Raw genomic sequence first — 26276 nt, 5'->3', positions numbered from 1 at the left:
GGGCTGGCCTTCATGACTAAGCATGCCTTTTATTACAACATGTGATGTGTCATATGCCACTGCAACTACTTTAAAATTTCAAAGTCACAAAAGTGGAGCATCATTCTTTTCTTTACGCTTCAAAAGTTTGTGATGTTGACTTGGTTCAAATTAACTATCCACTCTTTAGGCAATTAGTGATAAGCACTATAATAGTGCTAAAATTTTTGGCCAATCGTTGAAAACTACGAATTTCATGCAAAGTGGTGGGAAATGACCACTCTTCAATAACATTGTCTTTTTATGGATTAGCTTCCATACCTTCGGAAGAAATAACAAAACCCAAAAGTTTCTCTTGGTGAAGAACTTTCATAACTTGATGAAGATGAAGGAGGTGCTTATCCTTGGTCTTATTATAGATTAAAATATAATCAAAATAAAAAACTAAAAAGTGACCAATAAAAGGCTGAAATAGTTGAGTTATAAAATGCATGAAAGTAGTAGGTGCATTGGAAAGACCGAATGGAATAACTAGCCACTCATAAAGCCTATCTTTTGTTTTTAAAGTAGTCTTCCACACATCTCCAGGTCTAATGATATCTACTCTTCAAATCCATTTTCCAAAAGATAATAGAATCAGCCATCATGTCTATTAAGGTCCTCTCATGGTCCTTGTTAGAAGAATGTATTAGGGTTTGAGGGTATTTTAGTCTTTGTCATAATTATTTCAGCATATATAATAATATGTTTGAGGTTGGCTACATAACAGAACAATATGAGCCTCCTCTTTCTTCTCACTTTTTCCATGCAAACCTCTTAACATGGTATCAGAGCTTAGGGTTTATATCGAGGGTTTATACCTTTGCTTGATAGTTATATTTATCTCCGTTCATTTTTTTTTCCCTTTTATCTTTCCTTTCTCTCTTGCCCCATTCCTCTTGCTACTGATCGAAGGAAATTGTGTTTTTGGGCTTCATGCCCATGGTAGGAGATGGCACCGAGTTTACTGTCGTCAATGGTGTGACCTCGCCGTCATCTTCATGGTAGGATCTGGGTTCGTGACTGTTGGGTTTTAAGTAGGCTTCGTTGTCATCGTTGGTGGTTGGTTGGTGTACTAGGTCGGTTTGGTCTGTGGCGGCTAATACGCTTTGTGGTGGCCGGAGATGGGGTTTGTGATCCACGGCGGATCTATTCGTCAGAGTCAGAGCAGTCTGGGTCTCGCCGGCATGGTCTGAGTGTCACTAGCAACCTTCCGGTGAAGACGATGGGTGTTTGGTTATTGGTGTTCGCTGTTCTCTATTCGGGATAAGGATATCCCAACTTGAAACCGAGATAAGGCTATTTGTGGTTTGGGTTAGACCGATTCTTCCCGAGTTAGTACAGTTCACCACGGTTCAGGCCATTTTCCATCTGGTTCAGCCCTGTTCAGGCCATTCCACTTTCGATTCAGGCCATTTTACACCTGGTTCAGGCCATTTTGGAGACGGTTCAGCCCTATTCCGACCATTTCACTTCCGGTTCAGGCTCTTTTGCAGCCCCTTCAGGTTGGTTTTTGACTATTTCTTTCGGTTTTGCCTTGGTGTAAGTTTTTCGGTTGCCCACGCATCTCTTTCAGCCGGTGTTGCTTCGGTTTGGGGCTGTTTTATGAGTTTTTGCTTGTGTCTACGTTGTATTTCGTTCTTTGGTGGGATCTTGTAGTTTTGTTTTTGGTATTGATTAGCACTGTCACTACATTATGGCTCAAAACCCAGATTTAATTACTTCTGCTTCTATGGGTCCTGCTCCTATGACACATGTGAAACTAAATGGAAAAAATTATGTTTATTGGTCACGATCTGTGGAAGTATATTTGAGAGGGAAAGGTCTATATTCTCATTTGCAATCAGGAAAACCCTCGGAAAATAGCTCCGTGGGCCTTTGGGACCAAGCTGACAATCAAATTATATCTCTTATGTCGAATAGTATTGAGCCTCACATTGGATCCTCTTGTCTCTATCTTCCTACTGCTAAAGCCATTTGGGATCATCTCGAGCATATGTATTCTAGTATTGGGAGCATCACTCGATTTATGAGGTGTGTAAACAATACTTTGGGCTTGAGCAAGGTACCCAAACTCTTGATGAGTACTACAATCAAGTTATGACCATTTGTAAGGAAAGAGACATGTATCAACTGCTCTCTACTGACTTGAAGAAAATGGAAAAGTAATGTCAAGATATGGATGTGGTTTGGTTCCTTCTCGGTTTGAAACCTAAGTATGAGTCTGTTCGTGCGCAGATTTTGGGTGGTTCCAACCTCCCATTGCTCTATGAGGTTTTCTCTCAGCTTCAGCGTGCAACTATTACTGATCATGGTTCTCTGTTGAGCATGGAACGTAATGGTGGTCGTGCTGCTTTTATTGCTACTCGTGGTAGTTATGGTAGTTCCTATGGGAGACGTGGCGGTCTTGGTGGTCGTGGTTTTCATGGTGGACGTGATTATCGGGGTGGCGGTCGCATTGGAGGTTGTGGGCCTCACAATTGCACTCATTGTGGTCGTACTAACCATTTTGTGGATTTTTGTTGGGATTTACATGGCACACCATCTGGGTTTGCCAATCAGGTTGCTTCTTATGACCAGCCCCATCTAGACCACTTGTTAGCTCAAGCTCACATTTCAAGAATGATCTGATCTCCATTCCGAAAGATGAGTATGCTCAGTTCTTAGCCCATAAGCGGGTTTCTACCTCTTCCACTGCTACTCTTGCTCAGTCAGGTACTGCATCTCACTGTCTTTTATCCTCCACTAGCGACCCGTGGGTTATCGATTCTGGCATCAATGACCATATGACTGGTTCGTCTACTTCCCTCTCTGATTATCATCCTATTGCTACCCTCAAAAGTGTCACCCTAGCTAAAGGTTCCCTCTCCAAAGTGGTCGGCTCAGGCACTACCCATCTGAGTCCTGATGTTGAGTTGTTGTCTGTTCTACATGTTCCTGGTTTTCCTTTTAATTTGTTATCTATTAGTAAAAGGGAGATGAGGAATTTGGAGTGTTCGGTGAATTATGATGCCAGAAGTGGGAGCTCGGTTCGGGGAAGCAGGAAAGGGAGGGGGAACGTAGCAGTGTTATGAAGATAAGCATAATCTCTTGGAATGTGAGAGGATTGAATAAGAGGGATAAGCGCTTGAGGGTGAGCAATTTGCTTAGGGACTGGAATGCAGATGTTGTTTGCCTTCAAGAAACCAAGATTCAGGCTATGTCTAGAAACATCGTTCGCAGTTTATGGAGGCGAAATCATGTGGATTGGTGCTGTTTGGAGTCTAGTGGGGCCTCGGGTGGTATTTTAATCATGTGGGATACTAGGGTGGTGGAGAAGATCGATATCTGTATAGGGGAGTTCACCCTGGCTGTGTCTTTCAGGAACGTGGCAGATCTCTCTGAGTGGGCTTTTGCAGGGGTGTATGGTCCGAATATTGATAGGGATAGAAGGCTCCTTTGGGATGAGTTGGCTGGTGTTCTTAGTTGGTGGAACGTGCCATGGTGTATTGGGGGAGATTTCAATGTTACCCGTTTCCCTAGTGAAAGATCTGGTGGAGCTCGTTTGGATTCTGCTATGATGGGTTTCTCAGATTTTATTTCTGAACAAGGGCTTATGGATCTTCCCCTTGGAGGGGGTGTCTGCACTTGGTCGGTCTCTCAAGATCCTCCGCTATGGTCTAGGATTGATCGGTTTCTTGTTTCTCCAGAGCTGGAAGCCTGGTTTCCAGGGGTGAGGCAGAAGAGGCTTCCACGTCTATGTTCGGATCACTTCCCAATTATGCTAGAGTTGGGGGAGGTATCCCAGGGGAAAAGGCCATTCAGGTTTGAGAATATGTGGCTTAAGGAGGAAGGGTTTGTTGCGTTAGTGAAACAATGGTGGGATTCTTATGAGTTCGAAGGTTCGCCGAGTTTTGTTCTCGCTCGCAAACTCAAGGCCTTGAAGCTGAATTTGAAGACTTGGAATGAGGAGGTGTTTGGTAACATTGAGAGGAATAAGCGGACTCTTCTTGAGGATCTCCGGGTGTTTGATGAGCACGAAGAAAGTAGGGCTTTGAACGAGGAGGAGTTAGCGAGGAAGGCCGAGGTTGTTCGAGAATTAGAGAAGTGTACTCTTATGGAGGAGATTAGTTGGAGACAGAAGTCTAGGGTGTGTTGGTTAAAGGAAGGGGACAAGTGCACTAAATTTTTTCATTCCATAGCCAACTCAAACAAAAGATATAATTCGATAGAGAATCTTATGATTGGGGATAATCTTTCTTCAAATCAGGATGAGATTAGTGAGCACATTGTTGATTTCTACCAAAAGCTCTTTGCTGAACATCACAGTTGGAGGCCTTTGGTAGATGGTATTTCCTTGGATTCCATCTCAGAGGGAGAGGCCAGCTGGTTGGAGAGAGATTTTGAAGAGGAAGAGGTTAGAAAGGTCGTGTTTAAGATGAATGGTAACAAGGCACCGGGCCCCGATGGGTATTCTATGGCGTTCTTCCAAGCTTGTTGGGATGTGGTGAGGGAGGACATTATGAGGGTCTTCAATGCTTTCCATGCTGGCGGAATGTTTGTTAAGAGCCTCAACGCCTCGTTCATTTCGCTTATTCCAAAGATTCCCGGTGCCATCAATCTTAAAGATTTCCGCCCGATTAGCCTTGTGGGAGGTATGTACAAAATTATTGCCAAGGTTTTAGCAAATAGATTGAAGGTTGTGTTGGACAAGATTATCTCCAAGTCGCAAAATGCTTTCATCAAAGGTCGGCAGATTTTAGATCCCATCTTGATTGCTAATGAATGCCTTGGGAGTAGGATGAGATCTGGGGAGCCAGGGGTCATTTGCAAAATGGATTTGGAAAAAGCTTACGATCATGTGAATTGGGGCTTCTTGTTGTACTTGCTAAGGAGGTGTGGTTTTGGAGGGGTTTGGTGTTCCTGGATTCATCATTGCATTTCCTCGGTGCGATTCTCGATTCTGGTAAATGGTTCTCCTAAAGGTTTTTTTAGTAGCTCCAGGGGTTTGAGACAAGGGGATCCTCTCTCTCCTTTGCTGTTTGTGTTTGTGATGGAGGTCCTAAGTAGGATGATTTCGGCGGCGGTTCATAGGGGGTTGTTAGAAGGCTTCAAAGTTGGCAACACTACAGTCTCCCACCTTCTTTTTGCCGACGACACCTTGATTTTCTGCAATGCTAGGCCTGCCCAGTTACGCTACTTGCGGAGTTTGTTCTTGTTGTTTGAAGCTGTTTCCGGATTGAAGGTTAATTTGGCTAAATCGATGCTTATCCCGGTGGGGAATGTGGAGCAAGTGGCTTCGTTAGCCGGCATTTTAGGGTGTGAGGCAGCTACTTTGCCAGTGAAGTACCTTGGTCTCCCGTTGGGAGGCTCTTGTAGGTCCAAGCATATTTGGGATGGAGTGATCGAGAAGATTGAATACCGGTTGGCCAGCTGGAAAAGGGTGTTTTTGTCGAAAGGGGGTAGGGTCACCCTTATTAAGAGCACTCTTGCTAACATGCCCACTTATTACTTGTCTCTTTTCCCTATTCCGGTGAGTGTTGCTAAGCGCATTGAGAAGCTTCAACGCAATTTTCTTTGGGGAGGGATAGGCGAAGAGTTCAAATACCACTTGGTGAAGTGGTCGCAGGTTTGCACTCCGATCAAGGAGGGAGGGTTGGGGATCAGGAATTTATTGGTCTTCAACCGCGCTCTTTTAGGGAAATGGTTGTGGCGTTATGGGTCGGAAAGAGATGCTTGGTGGAGAGTTGTGATAGATGCGAAGTTTGGAAGTTTATGGGGAGGATGGTGTTCAGTTGAGCCTGGAGGCACGCTTGGGGTAGGGTTATGGAAGAATATTAGGAAAGGGTGGGAAACTTTCAAAGGCTTTACGAGATTTGTGGTGGGGGATGGGTCTAGGATTAGCTTTTGGCATGATTGGTGGTGTGGAGATTCAGCTCTCAAGATAGCTTTTCCGATCCTTTATAGTATTGCTTGTGCAAAGGAGGCCTCAGTTGCGGATAACGTGGAAATGCTAAGGGGATCCAACCAGTGGAACGTGAGTTTCTTGAGGGCGGCTCATGATTGGGAGGTGGAGGCCTTTGCCTCTTTTTTCCAGGTGTTACATTCTACAGGAGTGAGAAGAGGGTCGGAAGATAGATTATGGTGGAACCCTTCCAAAAGAGGTACTTTCAAGGTCAAGTCTCTCTTTCTATCCTTGGCATGCTCGGAAGGGAGGAGGTTCCCCTGGAAGAGTGTGTGGCGGACACAAGCTCCTCCAAGGGCAGCTTTTTTTGCGTGGTCGGCGGCTTGGGGGAAGATTCTGACCTTAGATAACCTCAGAAAGAGAAATGTGATTGTGGTAAACAGATGTTGGATGTGTAAGAAGAGTGAGGAGACGGTGGATCACCTTCTTATTCATTGTGAGGTGGCGTCTGCTTTGTGGAGTGCCTTTTTTGGCCGTTTTGGGTTATCATGGGTGATGCCTGGTCGGGTTTTCGAGTTGCTAGCTTGTTGGTGGTCTGCAGGAAGGGGGGGGAGTGCTACAGTCTGGAAGATGGTGCCTACTTGCTTTTTTTGGTGTTTATGGAGAGAGAGAAATAATAGGTGCTTCGAGGATGTGGAGAGGTCTTTCGAGGACTTTTTATCCTATTGTTTTCATACTCTGTATCTTTGGACTGTAGCGTTTGTTTTTCCGGTTTCGATTAGCTATAATGATTTCCTTGTACGTTTTTCCCTTTCTAGTTAGGTGATCCTCCTTGTATACTTCCAGTGTACTCCGGGGCGCCTACGCTTTTAATAAAGTCAACTACTTACTTATCAAAAAAAATCTATTAGTAAAATTACAAAATCCATTAATTGTTCTGTTAGTTTTTATCCTTCTTTGTGTATTTTTCAGAATCTCAAGACGAGGAGGATGATTGGTATGGGGCATGAAGTCGATGGATTATATTATCTGGATCTAGCACCTACACCTCCCTCTCGTGCTTTGCAGTCGTCAGCCTCCGCTCTTCAGTGGCATTATCGCCTTGGTCATCCTTCCCTTTCTACGTTGAAGCATCAAGTCCCGAGTCTTCGTCATCAACTGTCTGACGCTTGTCAGCTTCGTAAGCATCATTGTGCCTCGTTTCCGTAACGAGAGTTGTTCCTAGGATTTCTAATCCTTTTGAGTTAGTTCATTCTGATGTATGGGGTCCCATTACTACAGTGTCCAATAAATTCCACTATTTTGTTACTTTTGTGGATGATTTTTCCCGTATGACATGGTTATTTTTAATGAAAAATCGTTCCAAGTTATTTTCTATTTTCCAAATCTTTCGCAATATGAATAAGACTCAATTTGCTCCGAAAAATCGTATATTGCGTTCAGATAATGCTAAAGAATATAAGTCTCATTCTTTTGCATCTTATTTGTCTGATAAAGACATTATTCATCAAACCTCGTGTGCTCACACTCCACAACAAAATGGTGTGGCTGAACGCAAGAATCGTCATTTATTGGATGTCGCAAGTTTTTGGGTGTGTTTGTTATGTTCATAATTTGGGCCCTGGTTTTGATAAGCTTGACCCTCGTGCTACTAAATGTGTCTTTCTTGGGTATTCCACAACCCAGAAGGGCCACCGTTGCTATAGTTCGGTCTTTTGACGCTACTTCACTTGTGCTGATGTTACCTTTGATGAGTCTCTCCCCTATTTTCCTGCTATTACTTCTTTGAGCGACTCTTCCCTTGCACTTGATGCCACGCCTCTTCCACTGCCTATCCCCCTTCTCTTGCCTCCCCACTCACATGCTCCACTCCAGGTTTATCAGCATCGGCCTCGACCATCTGCTCATGCTCCACCACCATCATCCTTATCGTCTACATATCCGGTGCTCCCATCTCCATCCAACCACTTGCCTATTGCAATACGGAAAGGTACACATTCTTCCACTACCCAACATCCTATCAGTCAATTTGTATCCACTAGTTCTTTATCTCCTTCATTGTCTTGTTTTGTTTCCCATCTCTATAGTATTTCCATTCCAAAGACAGTGTAGGCTGCATTATCAGACTCTGGTTGGAGGCAAGCTATGGAATTGGAAATGAAGGCCTTGCATCATAATGGAACGTGGGAGCTGGTTTCCTTACCACCTAATAAGAAGACCATTGGTTGTAAATGGGTCTACACAGTTAAATTTCATCTTGATGGGTCAGTTGAGCGGTTGCAAGCTCGGCTGGTTGCTAAGGGTTATACGCAGACATATGGTATTGATTACGATGACACTTGTTCTCCAGTAGCTAAAATTTCTTCTGTTCATGTTCTTATTTCCTTGGCTACTAATCTTTTTTTTTTTTTTGATAAGTAAACATGTACATCATAATAAGTCCCATCACAATAATACCACTACTCAGGTAACAAGCCCACGTTCTTGGCTACTAATCTTGATTGGCCATTGTTTCAATTGGATGTCAAAAATGCCTTCTTACATAGAGACTTGTGTGAGGAAGTTTATATGGAGCAACTACCAGGGTTTGCTGCTCAGGGGGAGTCTCAGGGATGTGTTTGTAAATTAAGAAAGGCATTGTCTAGTCTCAAGCAATCACCACGGGCATGGCTTGAAAAGTTCTCTGAAGCGGTATTGAAGTTTGGTCTTCAGAGACGTCAGACGGATCATTCAGTATTTCACTTACATACTGGTGTAGGCTATATCCTTCGTGTGGTATATGCAGATATCGTTATTGCTGGAGATGATTCAGGAGGCTTTGCCCAATTAAAGCAATTTCTACAAGAACAATTTCATACAAAGGATTTGGGCAAACTTCGATACTTACTAGGTATTGAAGTTGCTAGATCTCGAACAGGTATCAACTAATCTCAGAGAAAGTATGCGCTTGATTTATTAGAAGAAACAGGTCATTTGGGCTCTCGAGCTGTTGTTGTTCCAATGGATCCAAATAAGAAATTACTGAAGGATGAAGGTGAATTATTCGAAGATCTTGGTAGGTACCGTCGTCTAGTTGGGAAGTTGAACTATCTTACTATCACCAGGCCGAATATTTCATATGTAGTTAGCGTTGTTAGTCAATTCTTAGAGGCTCCTCGGGTTTCACATTGGGAAGCTGTTACTCGCATTATTCAGTATTTGAAGAGACAACCTGGTATAAGGATATTGTATAGACCAAATGGACATCTTAGGGTCGAAGGTTTTACTAATGCAGATTGGGCAAGTTCTCCTTCAGATAGACGATCTACTATAGGATATTGCACATTCTTCGGCGGTAATCTTGCAACTTGGAAGAGTAAGAAACAGATAGTGGTGGCACAATCTAGTGCTGAAGCAGAGTATAAGGCAATGGCACATACAGCTACTGAGTTGACATGGTTACAACACTTTCTTCAGGAGATTGGTTTCTCAATTCCTACTCCTATCCCATTATCTTGTGATAAACAGGCTGCTATACATATTTGTTCCAAGCTGGGTCTATATGATATATATGCTCTAGCTTGAGGGAGAGTGTTAGAAGAATGTATTAGGGTTTGAGGGTATTTTAGTCTTTGTCATAATTATTTCAGCATATATAATAATATGTTTGAGGTAGGCTATGTAACAAAACAATACGAGCCTCCTCTTTCTTCTCTCACTTTTTCCATGCAAACCTCTTAACAGTCCTCAAACCTATGATCGTTTCTTTCCCTCCATATACACCACATAAGGTAAGGCAAAATCATCTTCCAAATTGCGTCAAGTTGAGACCTACCACCTGGAGCTCTCCAATAGGCAAAGAGGGATAAAGAGATCCATCTCCCAATTACGAGCTGCTCTAAGAAAGTTAATATTCCACTCTCCAAATGATCTGCAATAGTAGTTTCCTTAAAACGGGCAATGCTAAATAAGTCTAAAAAAGATGTCTTGAGAGCTTGATCCCCACACCAAATGTCATGCCAGAATCAAATCTTAGAGCCATCCCCTATCTCAAATCTAGTGTAGCTAGAAAGCTTCCCCAGCCCGTCCTAATATTATTCCAAAGCCCCACTCCATATGACCCATGAACCTCATTAGAACACCACCCACCCCAAGCAATACCATATTTAAAACCCACAATCCTCCATAATGACTCTCTCTTGAACATAGCGCCACAGCCACTTCCCCAGAAGAGCTCGGTTTAGCATAAGTAAGGTGATTTACAAATATCCCACAGATGGCGCCAAACCGCTGATATAGTTGATCACATGCCGAAAGGTTAGCCGAGAGTGCCTGCAAAATAGACAGGGAGTAAGCAGGGAGACTTTTCGGAGCCGGTGGGGATGTCTCTGATTAATAAGTAGGTAAAAGGGCTCTCAAAGAAGAATGGGAGAAGAGATTTTGGAGAAAGAAATACGCAGACAGTGAGGGAATTCGGCCTTACCAGCTACAGTGGCTGCCTCTTTTTTATTGATAGTAGATTTCCTTTTGCGTAACTGCCCCGCCACGTGGCGTACCTTCATTGGGCACATCCTTATAGTATGAAGTATGCCGTTCAAGCTTCGTGGTGCTGTCCTCTAGCGTCCGTAGGGTGTATCCATGCGCAACAAATATTCCCTTTAGAGCAACCATCAACTTTATCCTTTAGCAGGCCATTATGGTGACGTGGCAAGAATAAGGATCCTTTGTGGTGCACCTCCATATATTTCCTGTGTCTTCATATGGCCAGTGGGCTCAAGTGTGACTCTAAGCGAACCAATGGCCCTGGGCTTCATTTCTTGTCCTGACAAGCCCACCAAAAGGTGTCCTATCTTTCAAATGTTTCAAAGAATGATTCAGACCGAGTTTAATACCTCTATAAAAATTGTCCATTCTAACAATGGGGGTGAGTATATGTCTGGTGATCTTATACATATTTTTGTGAACGTGGTACCATCAAAGCACTTGTGTCGATACTCCCTAGTACAATGGAGTTGCTAAGCGAAAAAATTGACATCTTCTAGACATAATTGAATTTTTAATGCTTGATATCCCAAATCTTATTGGGGTGATGCCTTACTCGCTGCTACATATCTCATCAAAAGGATGCCCTCTCATGTCTTAGATTTAAAACACATGTTAAGGTGTTGTCCCCCATCTTTATCTAATGGTCTTTGGATGTGTTTGTTTTGTTCACCTTCATGGTCCGACTTGGGGTAAAGTATATCATTGTGCTCTCAAATGTATCTTTGTGGGTTATTTCCCCACTTAAAAAGGAGTATAAAAGTTACCATCCCTCATCATGGAAATGTTTGTCTTGATGGATGTTATTTTTTTGATTCACAACCATATTTCTCATCCACCCAAACTTCTATTCAGGGGAGAGTCCAAGTGAAGAGAAATTTTCTACAAATAGTCTTCTACTTGTCATTACTAATGTGCCAGCATGACAAACATCAACCTTTTGCTAATGAGTCTCTTATTAATGAGTTGTATGAGCCACTAGTGGAGGAGTTGAGAGTTTAATCCAAATGCCAGAAAAGTAAGACCATTCCTGATGCTACTTGCCAAACACCTAATCCTAACTCAAGTAATACTACTTCTATCCCTGATTTAAACTTATCGTCAATGATATTAATCTTCCTATTTCACAATGCAAAGGAGTTAGGTCATGTACCCCTTCATATCATTCATTTGTATTCAAATTTTCGTCTGTGTCTATTCCTAAAAATTTACAAAAGGCACTTAGCAAATCCAAAGTGGAAGGATGCGATGCAAGAAGAGATGAAAGCTCTTCATAAAAATAATACATGTGGTCTTGTTGAATTGCCTAATGGAAAAAAGGTGGTTGGAAGCAAGTGGGTGTTTACTCTAAAGCATAAGCTCAATGGTTCCTAGGAGATATACAAGGTTAGACTAGTTGCAAAAGGTTTTACAAAAACCTACGAAATTGACTATGAGGAGGCATTTGCTCCAGTAGCAAGGATGAACTCAATTCAAGTCCTACTTTTAGTGTCAGCAATTTGGATTGGTCGTCGCACTAATTTGACATTAAAAATGCATTTCTTTGTGAAGATCTAGAAGAATAAGTATACATAGAAGTTCCTCCAAGGCATGAATTTTCCAATTCTATGGGTAAATTGTGCAAACTAGTGATCAGTAGTGATCAGTTTCCCTGACTTCCTTTTTATGTTCTCTTCTTCTTTTTCTCCCTTTTAGTCGCTCTCTTGTATACTCCCTGTGTACTAGGGTTGCGCCCTTCTGCGTTTTGATTAATATATCTTTATTTATCAAAAAAAAAAAAAAAAAAATTGTGCAAACTAAATAAGGCGTTGTATGGTCTAAAACAATCACCACGAGCATGGTCTGAGCATTTTTTTCTGAGCTATGTAGAGATTTCATCATAAACAAACTCAATGATTTGTTGGCAAGTTTGATTTATTTATCTCATACCTGTTCCAAAATTGTATATGTTGTGAATGTGGTAAGTCAGTTTATACATTCACCACGTGAGTCTCATATGGAAGTGGTCTACCGGATTTTTCACTACTTAAAATCCTCACTAGATAAGGGATTGTTGTTTTCACAACATGATCACTTGAAGATAAAAGCCTACATAGATGCAGATTAGGTTGGATCTATTATAGATCTATGGTTCACATCAGAATATTGTATATTTGGTTACTTGGCGTAGTAAGAAACGGTTAGTGGTTGCTAGATCCAGTGTGGAAGCAGAAGTCAGACTCGTGACTCATGGAGTGTATGAAATATTGTGGTTGAAGATACTACTTAAAGATATTTGCTTGATATTCCAAAGATTCCATGAGACTGTATTATGACAACAAAGTTGCAATCAACATTGCTCACCATCCAGTCCAACATGATCGAACTAAGCATGTCAATATTGACAATTATTTCATTAAAGAAAAACTACAAGTGGGTCTAATATGCCCAACATATGTTAAGACAAGGGAAGAACTTGTTGATATCATGACAAGAGGAGACCTAAGTAGCGCCTTTCATGCTATCTTAAGCAAGTTGGGCAGGCGAGATGTCTTTGCCTCAGCTTGAGAGGTAGTGTTGATGTGTTATTATTTTTATGCTACTTTATTGGAGGGAATTTATGTCTCTGTACAATGTGTAGCAACTATAAATAATACATGAACAGGAAGAGAACCCTAATTCTGGTGTTTTTCTCGTACTTTTTTTCTTCTGTCTTTTTCTTCTCCTTTATTCCAACTATCTTTCCTATCATTGTTCTGTACTCTTTAGATTTTTCTACAGCACAAAAGTAATGACTTTTTCAGGTGCATCAAAACCTCTAAGTTGTGAACATCAAATGTAACAATAAAAGAATGTAACAATAAAAGATCAAATGCATCTGAAGTTGTTCAAAAATATATAAAAATACGTGGTGTGTGTTTTTGGAAGAATGTTAAATGACTTTAATACGGAATAAAAAAAAAATCATGGCCAATAAGTCTCGTAAAACCATTGAGATCCAAGAATCCTGAGTGTGTTTTGAGAAATAACAATGTAAACGATAGATGAAGACTTGCAAACCCATGACCTTGCACAAGCCTAGTAGGCCATTGAATTTGGCTTGCTAGATTGCCAATATTACTCGGATGATTTTCTTTTTTGAAGAAGTAATCGAAATATCATTAAAAGCGCAACGCGGGTATACAAGAAATATACAAGAGAAACGCCTATCTAGAAAGACTCGAACAAGAAAATCATTGAAATTAAACACCAATGGAGCTAAATACACAGTTGTCCAAGTATAAAGAGAATAAAAGGACTTAAGGCAAAGAGGAAACCCCGCAACCTCAAAACGACAGCCAGCCCCTCTACATTATCCACGTTACCCACTGGAACCAATTTTGACTCAACCAGGTTAATCTTCAACCCGTAGACAACTTCAAAACATAAGAATAAAGCACGCAGATAGCGAAGGTGGTCAGGATTAGCCTTGCAAAAAACCAAACTATCGTATGCGAACAACAGGTGTGACATATTAATCACACAGAGTGCCTAGACGCCATAGAGAAACCCGAGATAAGACCCCCATCAACAATTGCACAGAGCATTTTACTTAAAGCCTTCATGATAATAACGAACAAAAAAAAGAGACAAGGGTCTCCCTATCGCAACCCACAGGAGTTACAGAAAAAAATGGACAGATTACCATTCACCAATACGGAATACAACACCTAAGAGATATAATGCACTATCAAGGAGTATCATGAAGATCAGGAGGGTGGTTGGTGCACTAAGGAGGTTTCGGGTTCCCATGGTGTGGGCTTATGGAAGCACATTCGGCAAGGTTGGAATTTTTTTGCCAAAGGTATTCGTTATGAGGTGGGGGTGGGTTCGAAAGTGCGTTTTTGGCATGATATTTGGTGTGGGGACTCCTCCTTGAAGCATGCTTTCCCGTCTTTGTACAGCATAGCCAGACACAAAGAAGCTTGAGTGAAGGATAACTTTATTTGGAGGAATGGGGTTGTCGAATGAAATGTCATTTTTGTGCGGTCAGTACAGGATTGGGAGATGGATTTGATTTCTTCTTTCTTTGACTGGTTGTATTCGTACAAGATATCCATAGGCTCTATGGATTGTATTCGATGGTCTTCGTCTAAGAAAGGCAATTTCGAGGTTAAGTCTCTCTTCAAGGCATTGTCCAATTGTGACCATGAAGTGTTTCCTTGGAAGAGCATTTGGTGTACTAAGGTGCCATTGCGAGTGGCTTTCTTCGGGTGGATCGCGGCCTTAGGCAAAATTTTGACTCATGACACCCTGCGGAAGAGGAACATAGTGGTAGTGGATTGGTGTTGTATATGTAAGAAGAATGGAGAGTCGGTCGATCATCTTCTTCTCCATTGCGAGATCGCAAGTGTTCTTTGGCATACTATTTTTGATCGGTTTGGGCTGCTTTGGGTCATGCCTTGCAAGGTGAGGGGCTTGTTTGATTGTTGGTGGTCGGGAGGAAGTTCTCGAAGCGCGGTAGTGTGGAAGATGATCCCTTTGTGTCTTATGTAGTGTATTTGGAATGAAAGGAATGCTAGATGCTTTGAGAACTCCACTAGGACTATAGAGGAATTGACTCATTTTTTCTTGTTTACTTTGTATTCCTGGACGGCCGCTTGGCTAGCTCCTATAGGGATTAGCTTCTCTGATTTTCTTTTTCATTTTTCTCCCTCTTAGGCGCTCTCTTTTATACTTCCCGTGTATGTGGGTTGCGCCCCTCTGCACTCTTTTATATCATATTTACTTATCAAAAAAAAAAGGAGTACCATTTCCACCCCAAATCAGCACCTTCTCAACATGTAAAGTAAGAACTCCCAATTGACATGATGATAGGCCTTCTTCATAGCCAGCTTGAAAAGCATCTGTGGTTCACCAGATCCAGTCCTACTATCTAGACGTTCATTTGTTATAAGCACTAAATCAAGGATTTGCCTACATTTAACAAAGGCATTTTGGGGCTTCGAAATAATCATTTCCACAACCCTTCTCAACTGATTGGCAAGAACTTTGGCAATAATTTTATATACCCCACTCACAAGACTAACAGGTTCGAAGTCTTTTACATTAACAGCCCTAGACTTCTTTGGGATACCTGATGAAAAACCTTAGTGCATTAATCACCCTCTTTAAGCCAAAGTACCCTCAACTTTTGTCTCCAACTGATTTCCTCCAATAAAGTAGTTTTTTTTCTTCCAATTCACTAATAACCAAGCTTTTCCTCACTTTCACTTCAACTACCAATGCTCTCTTTTCCTCCAACCTATCAAGAGCATACAACTCTTCCAAAAGAGCTTTCATATGGAACTCCACATTACCAAACACATGTTCATTCCAGACTTTTAAACCAGCCTTCAAGGCCTTCAACTTTTGAGCCAAGATGAAGCTAGGAGAGCCATGGAAGTGATAAGAAGACCACCATTGCCTCACCCTATCCACAAAATGTTCAACATTTAATCACATATTCTCAAACTTAAAAGGTCTTTTGCCGCCCTAAATACCTCCACAATCAAGGAGAATGGGGAAATGGTCTGAGCACAATCTATGCAATCTCTTTTGGAACAGGCCCGGGTGCTTGGCTTCCCATTTCGAAGAAACAAAAAATCTATCAATTCTTGACCAAGAAGGGGAATCCTGATTTTCAGACTATGTACATGACCCCCCTACAAGGGGAAGATCCATGAGCCCCTGCTCAAAAATAAAGTAAAGAACTCCATCATAGCGGGACAATCTATTACTAAGAAAACGGAAGGCGAACATTATCTAATTACAAGAAGACAAACATTATCTTTGTTAGAGTATGTTTTTCTAGTTGTTTTTCGTTTGCTTGTATCTTCCAAGCTGGATTCATATGATGTATATGCTCCAGCTTGAGGGGGAGTGTTAGAAGAATTAGGGTTTGAGTCATTAGGGTTTTGGGGTAGTTTAGTCTTTATGGTATTTCCCTAATCCTATATAATAGGATACTTGTATTAGGTTAAAGATAAGTTGAATAATATAATAGCCTCCGCCTTTTGTGTCTAAGCCGTTCATATAAATTATAATATGGTATCAGAGTCTTAGGGTTTGAATTCTTGGCCCTTTGTTTGTAGTAGTTTTTTTTCCGCTCTATTTGTGTTGTTTTGTTGAGTGCTTTTCTGGTGGCAGCACTGCCCATGTGGGCCTAATGCCCACACAGGCAGTGCCTTGGTAGCATAATTTTTTTTTTTTTTTTTTGTTTTACAATGACCGAAGGAACACCTCTGGTGAAGAAAAAAAGAAAAACCATCACTGTCGTTCCTGCTGGGGTGCGAGTTCTTGCTGCTGGGTGTGATGGCCGGCATGTTCTGTGGTGGCCGGCGAAGTTGCGGCGGCCATCGGGAAAAAAAAAATCCAGCTGTTTGATGTTTTTCTTGTTGAAACGTTGATCTGTGGTCATCGTTTAATTCTGTTGTTGTTTTTGGAGTAGCAAGAGTGGTCTGCATTCTGCGGCGATACTCTAGCAAGAGTCCGGCAAAGGTCCGACGAGCCTACAGTGACTGTTTCTGTTATGTCTTTCACTGCTTTGCTTTTGTTTTAGGTACTGCCGGCATGTTCTATCTCCTGTGAGTTTCAGCACTTTCCGACGAAGTTCCGGCAAGTCTCCAGCGAAGTTTTTTCGTTTTTTTTTTTTTTTTTTTTTTTTTTTTCCAGTAGTTGTTTTCCGGCGAAACTTGTTGGTTAATCATGTGTTTGTTGTTGGTTGTTGGTGATCGATGTATCCGACCAGCCTTCGATTCCAGGGAGAACCGATCCAATGTTGTGATCGATGTATCTGACCGGGCTTGGTGTTTTGCAGCAAGATCCAATCAAATCTTGGTTGTTCAAGTTTCCGACAAGTTTTCGACCGGCGTTGAAGTTTTATTTAATTATCTTGTTATTTGTATTATGTACTCCAAGCTGTTCCAGCTTGAGGGGGAGTGTTAGAGTATGTTTTTCTAGTTGTTTTTCGTTTGCTTGTATCTTCCAAGCTGGATTCATATGATGTATATGCTCCAACTTGAGGGGGAGTGTTAGAAGAGTTAAAGTTTGAGTCATTAGGGTTTTGGGATAGTTTAGTCTTTATGGTATTTCCCTAATCCTATATAATGGGATGCTTGTATTAGGTTAACATAAGATGAAGAAGATGAATAATATAATAGCCTCCACCTGTTGTGTCTAAACTATTCCTACAAAACTTTAACAATCTTCTCCACAACCCTCCTATTGATTTATGGTAAAGGCCACAAGCTACACATATGAAGTTTGGTAGCATGGTAAAGGCCATAGGTTGGATGGTGCCAAGCTACCAAACTTCATATGTTTATTAGCCCATAAAAATAATCAAATTAAATGGGGATCTTGTATACAAATATGGAACTAGTAGTTTCTGTCTATAAACTAGTTTAGCAAAAAGTGTATGCTTGCTTGGCAAAGTAAGAATACCTGAGAACCTGATCCAATACATGGATCACCACCACGCAAGTCATCTACAATCTCAGTGTACAATTGTTCTTTTGGAGCAGGCTCAGGTGCACCAAAATATGAGAATTCTACAACATCCACATCGCACCATACACCGCCAGGTCCCTGATTAAAGATTCAAATGCCTTGGTAACTACCAGTTAAAAACAAAAGCAAACTTGAGCCAAGCATGTATAGGAAATATCTACCACTCACCCCACGAACAAAATAGGAAAAAAAAAGAAAAGGAAAAGGATAATCAACCAGAAGCATTTAATCAGAAACGTGAAAATGAACATCCTTTCCTGACCTCTAGGGCAGTAGGCAGACATTGGATAGGGCTGAGCCATTGCTTGTGAACTTTCCTGGAAACAAAAACAAGAATGGCTGGTATGTCGGTTAAAACACCCCGCTGAATACGAAATCCAATTGCTGTGCCAAGACTGTAACAACGCAAGATCTTGCTATGAAATGCCCTTATAGTCATGAGTTCAAGCAATGTTGCTGCCTGCTGCCCTTTGGGCAACTGGCCAAGAATTTCAGGTAGCACCCCTTTTTGTAGATTTGCAAAATAGTTTGCCCTCTCTTCAGCGGCATCATTTAATCGGCTGGAAGTAGGCCATGAGAAGTAAGCAGCACTACTCTCGCAGTGCTGTCCAGCTGATGCAAAAGGTTGAAGTGTTGGTAGACTCAGTGAAGCCATATTAGAATGACTACAACAGTTTCTTTCAAGATCCAGCGCTGATTCCTCAGATGGTGTTGAACCAGAACAACGGAACCTCATGTTAAGTCTAGTCTGTTCCATATTTCAGTTTACCTATAGAAATAATAGTAATGTTAAGTCTAGTCTGCTCCATATTTCAGTTTCACCTATAGAAATAATAGCGAACTGTAACAGAAACCAAAGTTGAGGAATGATGATATAAGAAACAAAAATGTAAGAAGTGAGGGAAACAAGATAAAAACAGAAAATGAAAATAAATAAAGATAAGGTGCACAATGGCGACAAAGTGGAAATAGAATTCTCTTGCTTTGATTCATACATCAAAATGAGGCTTCGATGAAAGGAATTCTGGACAGCATATCAAAAGCTTGAACTGGAGCTATGGACAAAACAAAATTTATAGTGATAAAAATAAAATAAAATAAAAGAGAGACTTTAACAAAACATTGGATACCAACATATCAAAATGTGTGAGATGGCTAACATGTAATTCTGTGAAATTTTCAACAACAAAAGAAAAGAAGTAAGAAAAGTAAAATGAGAAGAGCAAAAGGAATGCCAGAATAGATATATGTGGAAAGAAGCCACCATTAGCACCATTTTGAAAAATTTCACCACACATTAGAAGTTCCCAAATACAGCAATGATTCTCAATTTATTTCTGATGTATTCCAGATAATCAACACAGATGAAACATATCTCAAGTTTCATGGTTTGTAGTGGCTTCAACACTTGAATTCATTTAACAAAACCTTATATCCTCATGTTAAAGTATTGTCAGTGGCTTGGAGTACAAAAGGCAAAGTTGATAACAACACTATGCATTTAGTTCTTGTTAGAAATGCAAATTAAACCAAAAACCCAATCTGGCATCAGACACGATGGGGAATGGGTTGGAATTGCAATACCTAATAGTCAAGTGTACACAAGAGACATGAGAATAATTTTACAAAAAAGAAGAAGAAAAAAACATTGGCGGTAAAACCCTTAAGGGTTCCTCAGAGGTGAAATCTGAAAACAGTATACTACTAATACGAATTTGCTAAACACCCTTCCACACTACCTATATGAACAAAACTCCTTGAAATTCCACAATCATGACGTGTTACACTAAAAATAAAGAGAAAGTATACTTTAAGCCCATAATGACAACTCAACGCACTATCTAATTCAATAAGAATATAGAAGAAAAACCTAATAGAGCAAAACAACCTGAAAAAAACAATGATAATAAAGAAAAACACATAATTAAGCAAAGACACCTGAAAATTCATGATAATGTACCGCGACTCGTTTGGTAACCAAGAAAACAGACGAAAAGAATTGGAAGAGGCATCGATCTAAAACCTTACATCTTCCGCATTCTAGCTCCTTAATAATGGTAAAACTCACTTCTACATAGCATTTTGCAGTTGAAAACAAAGCCAAGAATAAAAAAAATTAAAAAAAAAAAGAAGCAGCAGCAGCTTAAAATTCCTTTCATTTTCCTATGATTTCTCAGCAATCAAACATATAGAGCAATAACAAACCATGAACTGTTTAATGTCGTACTTCATATTCACTGTGTCAAAAAGCTTCAAAAAAAATTTCATGTAGGTTTCCTCCAAAAGCTAAAAATCACGCAGCCAATGGACAGCAAGAACACAAGAAGAAAATCAAACCCCGAAAACACAAAAGCATATATAACAATTTACACATGCACGCACCGAAGCCGACCCCATGCACAAAGATATTAAAGAAATTAGAGAGAAGAGTGAGAAGTGGAAGACTCACCGATCGGCAAGCAGCGGAAAAAGGTAGAAAAAAGTTGAAGATCATCAATCTCTCGGAGCAGCAATTTGTTGCAGAGCTGCAGAGATTGGCGAATTGCGCAATTGTGGTAGACATTTATAGAAACCAATGAAAGGCAAAGTCGCATATTATGCATAGTACATCAAAATGTGGTAAAGTATGCGACTTGCCAATATTTAATGCTTGTATTCGCTTTTTATATATATGGCCATATGGGGGAGAAGAGTTGGTGGAGTACGTGTCAGGTGTGGGCGGCTTCGTGGTAAGGCTTCTGAGGTCTTCCCTTGGAAGCCATGTGATTAGATTGTATGTTGAATTCCTCGATGTAATCTTAACATCGAACGGCTTGGGAGCAACGAATATGAGTTTATATTAGATCATCTCTTATTGGATGGGTCATTTTATTTATTTTTTGGAAAATGGATGGGTTATTGTTAGTAGGGTTACACTACATGTACAGCTATTTTATAAACTTTTTACAACTTTTTATGTATCAGTATATGATTGAAGATATTTCAGTCACTAAAAAAAAAATTTCAATATTATTGACACATGTTAAAAGTTATAAAATAGTTAGAATTTTGTTAGAAAAAAAAAAAATAGAGGTCTAGCATTTTATTTTCTAAAGAGAAATGAATTGGTGTCAAGATTTTATCCATATTTCTTTTATATCATTTTAAAAATTAACTATTAGATTTGTAAACTTATGTATACCCCACATAAGTCAATGGTTGACTTTACAAATTTAATAATTGATCTATTAAATTTATAAAAAAATATAAACAAATTATTAATATTAATCATTTCTCGTTTCTAAATATTAATTTACCACTTAAAATTTTATTTTCACTATATCACAAAACCTAAACACTGGTAACACTAGCTTGTGGCTCACTAGGTGTTCTTTTGCTTGCCTATGAATCTTGTAGATTATCAACCTTTAGGTCTAACTTGATTATTTAGGCCAGTTGACTAACCAATCAATCTTTACCCGAATGACATGTGTAACACCAGGATAAATAAAAGTCAAGGGAAATAATGGAAAAAAAAAAATGTTAAATTACATGTGTCTTAGTGACATTAGATTGAACACGACAAGCCTTCCAAGTATTGCATCAAAAGGGACTACAAATATAAGTTAAAACTTAAAAATAATTCAAAATTGTGTAATCTTATTTGACCAAGAATGAATCTCAATCAACCGATTTGGCATTGCCAAATGTGTAACACCCCGTTCTAAATTAGGTATCAGCTTATGCAACTTATACAACACCTTGCTAAGTACACCTTGTGAACCCCGCATCTGACGAGTTAATGAAAAAGTCAGTGGTTTTCCTTCCGGGTTTTTTACTCATTCTACAGGGCTCATTCTCTCCACTCGTAGACTCAAGATCCTCATCTCTAGGAAAAAAAAAAAAAAAAAACAATAAAATACTTTCATTGATGTTGGTAAACCTTTTTCGTGCTTTTAGGTTAGGTTCCGGAGTGGTTCCGAATTTTGAATGCTATGGTAATTGCTTCCTCCACTCTCTATGCTCCTACTCCTGGCTACTTTAATGAGGACTTAGAGAATAAAGAAGGGACTGAGAATGACATGGAAATTAGGGAGAACAGGCACGAACAACACTTGGAGGAAGTTTGGATTGGACCAATCTACCAGTGGGAAGGTACCGATTGATCAACTTGACTCAGCAAAACCCTATGGAAATTAGGGAGAACAGGCACGAACAACACTTGGAGGAAGTTTGGATTGGACCAATCTACCAGTGGGAAGGTACCGATTGATCAACTTGACTCAGCAAAACCCTACTGATCAATCAATGATCAAGGTTTTTATTCGGTTAGGTGATAGTACACTGCAGATTTGAGAGAAATATCATGTTTGATTGACATAAAGTAGATGATCGATCGATGAGGTGATAAGACACGTCAGACAAAGATTGAAACCCTAGTGATCCGTTGATAAGTGCTAAAATATTCATATTTTCAGCCCTTATCTTACATGTTTTAATCCTTTGGTTATAGTTAATTAGGCCATTTTAATTTCTTTTTGTGTTTTTGATGTTTTTATAGGCTTTTGGAAGAAAGTGAAGTACAACTGGGTGATTTAGGCTCAAAAAGAGAAGATGGAAAAATTGGAGCTCCCTGGTACTGCGATCGAGCGCAATACTAGAGAAGATGCTGCACGAGCCAGGCCAGGAGCGATCGAGCGCAGGCCAAAAGAAGGATCGATCGCAGACCTGCAATCGAGCGCACACGGGTTGCGATCGAGCACACCCGTGCGTAGGAGGCATTCCAAGTGGCGGCTATAATGTCCCTATTTCCATATTAGGTTTTTTCAAACTCCAAATTGTAATAGGATTGAAACCCTACGAAAACCTTAAGGTTTACTACTTTTCCAAGGACTTCTAAAGCCTATAAATAGACTCCTAAGCCTTTAGAATAAGGATGCTTGGAGAAGGGAGAAGAATAGGAGCTCTCAAGTCAAGCCTCGGATTTATTCTTTTTCCTTTCCTTTCTTTTATTTTATGAAGATGTTTAACATCAACTCTATGTGTAGCTAATTTACTTAGTAGGGCTAGATTGAAGCCCTAGTTATGTTAAATTAATATTTCAATATTGGCGCCTTGTGATGATCATGTTGTGCTATTTAACTTGATTAATACCTGCTTGCATGAATTCCTCATATGTGTATGCCTGATCAACATGTGCATGTGGTATGGACTTGTTAGTTAGATCAATTTGGATGACCGAGTCCTGGGTTTAACTTAAGTAATAAAAGAATCCACACCGCGATTCTTGGGTTAATCGACATGGGGAACTGGGAGTATACACCCATGCCCTAGGCCCTGTGTGTTTGTCGATTTCCATAGAACATATATGCTTTTCTAAATAACAACTTTGTATATACCATGCTAAATCCTTTAGGAAAGAAAAGAGTTAGAGTATACACCCATGCCTAACTCATTGCTTAGGGAAATCAATAGCTTAAGGAGTATACACCCATGCCCTTAGGTTGGCAAACATTAAATATGCATAACTTGATCAAAGCATTGGCATATTGATATACTAGTTTAATATAATTAGTGGTGGATATCAAAGCCCTACCCTTTGTTATCATCACATCAACAACCAACTTTTATTTTGCTTTTGCTTAAGGAATCTATTTTTAAACATAAATTTAGCAATCCTCGTGGGAATGATCCTGTACTTGCACCTTATACTACCATGTTGACCTTGTGCACTTGCAGGTAAAACGTACAATTATTTACCTATTAATTTAGGTAAATTTTTGCACAACAAGTTTTTGGCGACGTTGCCGGGGATTGCGGCAAATTTTGTTTAAATTTATCTTCCTTTAGTTTTGTTATTTTAATTTTCAATTTTTAATTTAGTATTTGCAAAAATCAAAAAGAATTTCTTGTTTCCCTTCACTTTTCTGTTTTCTGTTGCAGGTTGCGGATTGGCATTCTATGATTGAGATCAATCATCAGTCAAGTGCGATCGAGCGCACTGCGATTGAACGCACCAACCTGCGATCGAGTGCAGTTCCAGAGAGCATCCGGACCAGGCAGTGCTGAAGCTGCCAAGTTCATGCAAGGTCGTCGATCTCAAGCCTCAACCGTTTTTCCCCTCGATCCTGAAATTGAGCGGACAATTCGACAACGACCTAGATACAAAGAAGGAGAAGAAGAAGTTGAAGTGGAAGACTTGCAAGAAAATCCAATCGGGCCAAGACCCCTAGAAGCAAATCCACCACGAGTGAGGAGACCAATGAAGCAAGCATACGTGCCAACAAACCTCCATCAACCCTCATGGATAGCATATCAACCGGAGGTGGATGGCAGTTATTATATCTATCCCCAAATCCTCAATGCATTGACTCACTTCAGAGGCACAAGTACTGAGGATCCCAACTTGCTTCTTAAGGAATTCTTTGACTTATGCAAGTTGCAGAATGTTCAAGGCCTAACTCAAGAGAGACTTAGGTTAGTTCTCTTTCCTTTTTCCTTAAAAGATAATGCTAAACTATGGTATAATTCCTTGCCTATAGAGTCCATTCCTACTTGGGAAGAATTGACCACCAAATTTTTGAAGAGGTTTTTCCTTGCCCAGAAGACAAAGCAACTTAAAAGGGAACTTCAAATGTTCCAACAACGAGACGGAGATTTGTTCTTTGAAGCATGGGATCACTCCAATTCCTTACTCCTAAAGTGTCCACATCACAACATCCCTCAAGATGATCAGGTACAAATTTTTTATGAAGGTTTAGATGATACTAATAGAGGGATGGTTGATACAGCTTGTGGAGGTATACTGATGGAGAAGAGCAGTGAGGAAGCCATAGAGATCTTTGAAAGGTTGAGTGAACATACTTAACAATTCCCATCCAGAAGGAGGAAAGATGTAAGGAGCAAGGGCAAGAGTGACGAAAATAGCGAAATGAAAAATCAGATGTTTGCTATGGAATAGAAGTTGGACATGATTGTCAAAAGCCATGACTGCTCAGAAAATTTCACCTCTACAACAGGACACACCAGCCCAAAAGCCAGAAAGGGATGACCTAAAGGATCTTGTACGACAACTGGTGACTTCACAGTAGCAGTTTATGGCTGATCAAAAACAAGTCATACAAAAACTGGAAGTACAAATGGGTCAGATGGCAAATGAGCTGAGTGAGAGGAAGCAGGAAGAATTTCCAGCTTCAACAATACCCAATCCAGGGGATCGTCAGTAGCTGGAAGCAGTCACAGTTCTCAGAAATGGCAAGGTCATTGGAATTGAAGAACCACCTCAAGAAACTCCAGAAGGACCATCAACTTCCAAGGTAAACAAAATGGAGAAGGTAAATGCACCACCCTTTCCTCAGAGGCTAGTCAAACCAAAGAAAGAAGAGCAACTAAGGGATATCTTTGAAACTTTGAGGAAAGAAGAAATCAACATTCATTTATTAGATGCAATTAAACAAATTCCTGCATATGCCAAATTTTTAAAGGACTATTGCACTAACAAAAGGAAGTTTAAGGAGTATAAGACAGTGGCCTTAACAGAAGAGGTAAGTGCAGTCTTGTTAAGGAAATTACCACCAAAGCTAACAGATCCAGGTAGCTTTACCATTCCCTGCAGGATAGGAGACCATTCTTTTGAAAAAACGCTACTGGATCTAGGAGTAGGGGTGAATTTGCTGCCTTACACTGTGTATAAAAAGCTGGGATTGTGGGAGCTTCAACCAACCTCTATCACCTTGCAATTGGCAGACAGAAGCATCAAACGACCAAGAGGTATACTGGAGGATGTGTTGGTAAAGGTAGGTACATTTATTTTACCTGCTGATTTTATTGTATTAGATGTGGAAGAATCCCCTATGCCATCACCTTTACCCATTATTTTAGAAAGACCCTTTATGAGAACTACCGATACTACAATAAGGGTGAAAAAGGGTATTGTGAGTATGAAGGTAAATGGTGAGATAATCGAATTCAAAATATTCAATGCATTGAAAGTACCTCAAGAAGATTTAGAATGTTTTGATGTTTGTGTGATCCAAAATGTTAGTGAGACAGTTTTGCAGGGCCATCATAAAGATCCATTGGAGGCCACCCTCACCTAGAGTCTCACAAGGCAGGATATTGAGTCGGAACTGGAAGAGATCACTAGTGATGTTAAGGAAACAGTGCATCACCTTGAGGCCTCTCCTAAATACTCATGTAAGTATACTCATCCCTTTGAAATTCTTGAGCCCACTAACACCTCTCTTGTTCCCTCTGTTGTATAGGCACCCAAGCTGGAATTGAAGCAATTACTGGAGCACTTAAAATATGCATACTTGGGAGAAAACAAGACATTACCAGTCATCATTGCTGCAAATCTGAGTTG

The 26276-nt window shown here is 40.3% G+C and overlaps 1 protein-coding gene across 2 annotated transcripts in view; it reads right to left on the bottom strand.

Moving 5' to 3' along the window:
* LOC132176403 (Trypsin family protein) overlaps window positions 1-20553 on the bottom strand; it is a 37214-nt gene extending 16661 nt beyond the window's left edge. The window contains exons 1-4 of one of the 2 annotated variants that reach the window (XM_059588596.2): window positions 20382-20553; window positions 18928-18987; window positions 18195-18701; window positions 17867-18010 (exon numbers count right to left, since the gene is read on the bottom strand). In XM_059588596.2, the coding sequence (XP_059444579.1) occupies window positions 17867-18010; window positions 18195-18689 (639 nt within the window). In that variant the 5' untranslated portion in view covers window positions 18690-18701; window positions 18928-18987; window positions 20382-20553. The remainder of the gene's footprint in view (window positions 1-17866; window positions 18011-18194; window positions 18702-18927; window positions 18988-20381) is intronic. The other variant, XM_059588595.2, reaches the window with a different exon arrangement.
* Between the last annotated feature and the right edge of the window lie 5723 nt (window positions 20554-26276).

The sequence above is a fragment of the Corylus avellana genome, chromosome 3, assembly GCF_965113065.1.
Source record: "Corylus avellana chromosome 3, dhCorAvel1.hap1.2, whole genome shotgun sequence".
NCBI classification, from domain to species: domain Eukaryota; kingdom Viridiplantae; phylum Streptophyta; class Magnoliopsida; order Fagales; family Betulaceae; genus Corylus; species Corylus avellana.
The sequence above is the reverse complement of the archived record's forward strand: the minus strand, read 5'-3'. Positions and strand labels throughout refer to the sequence as shown.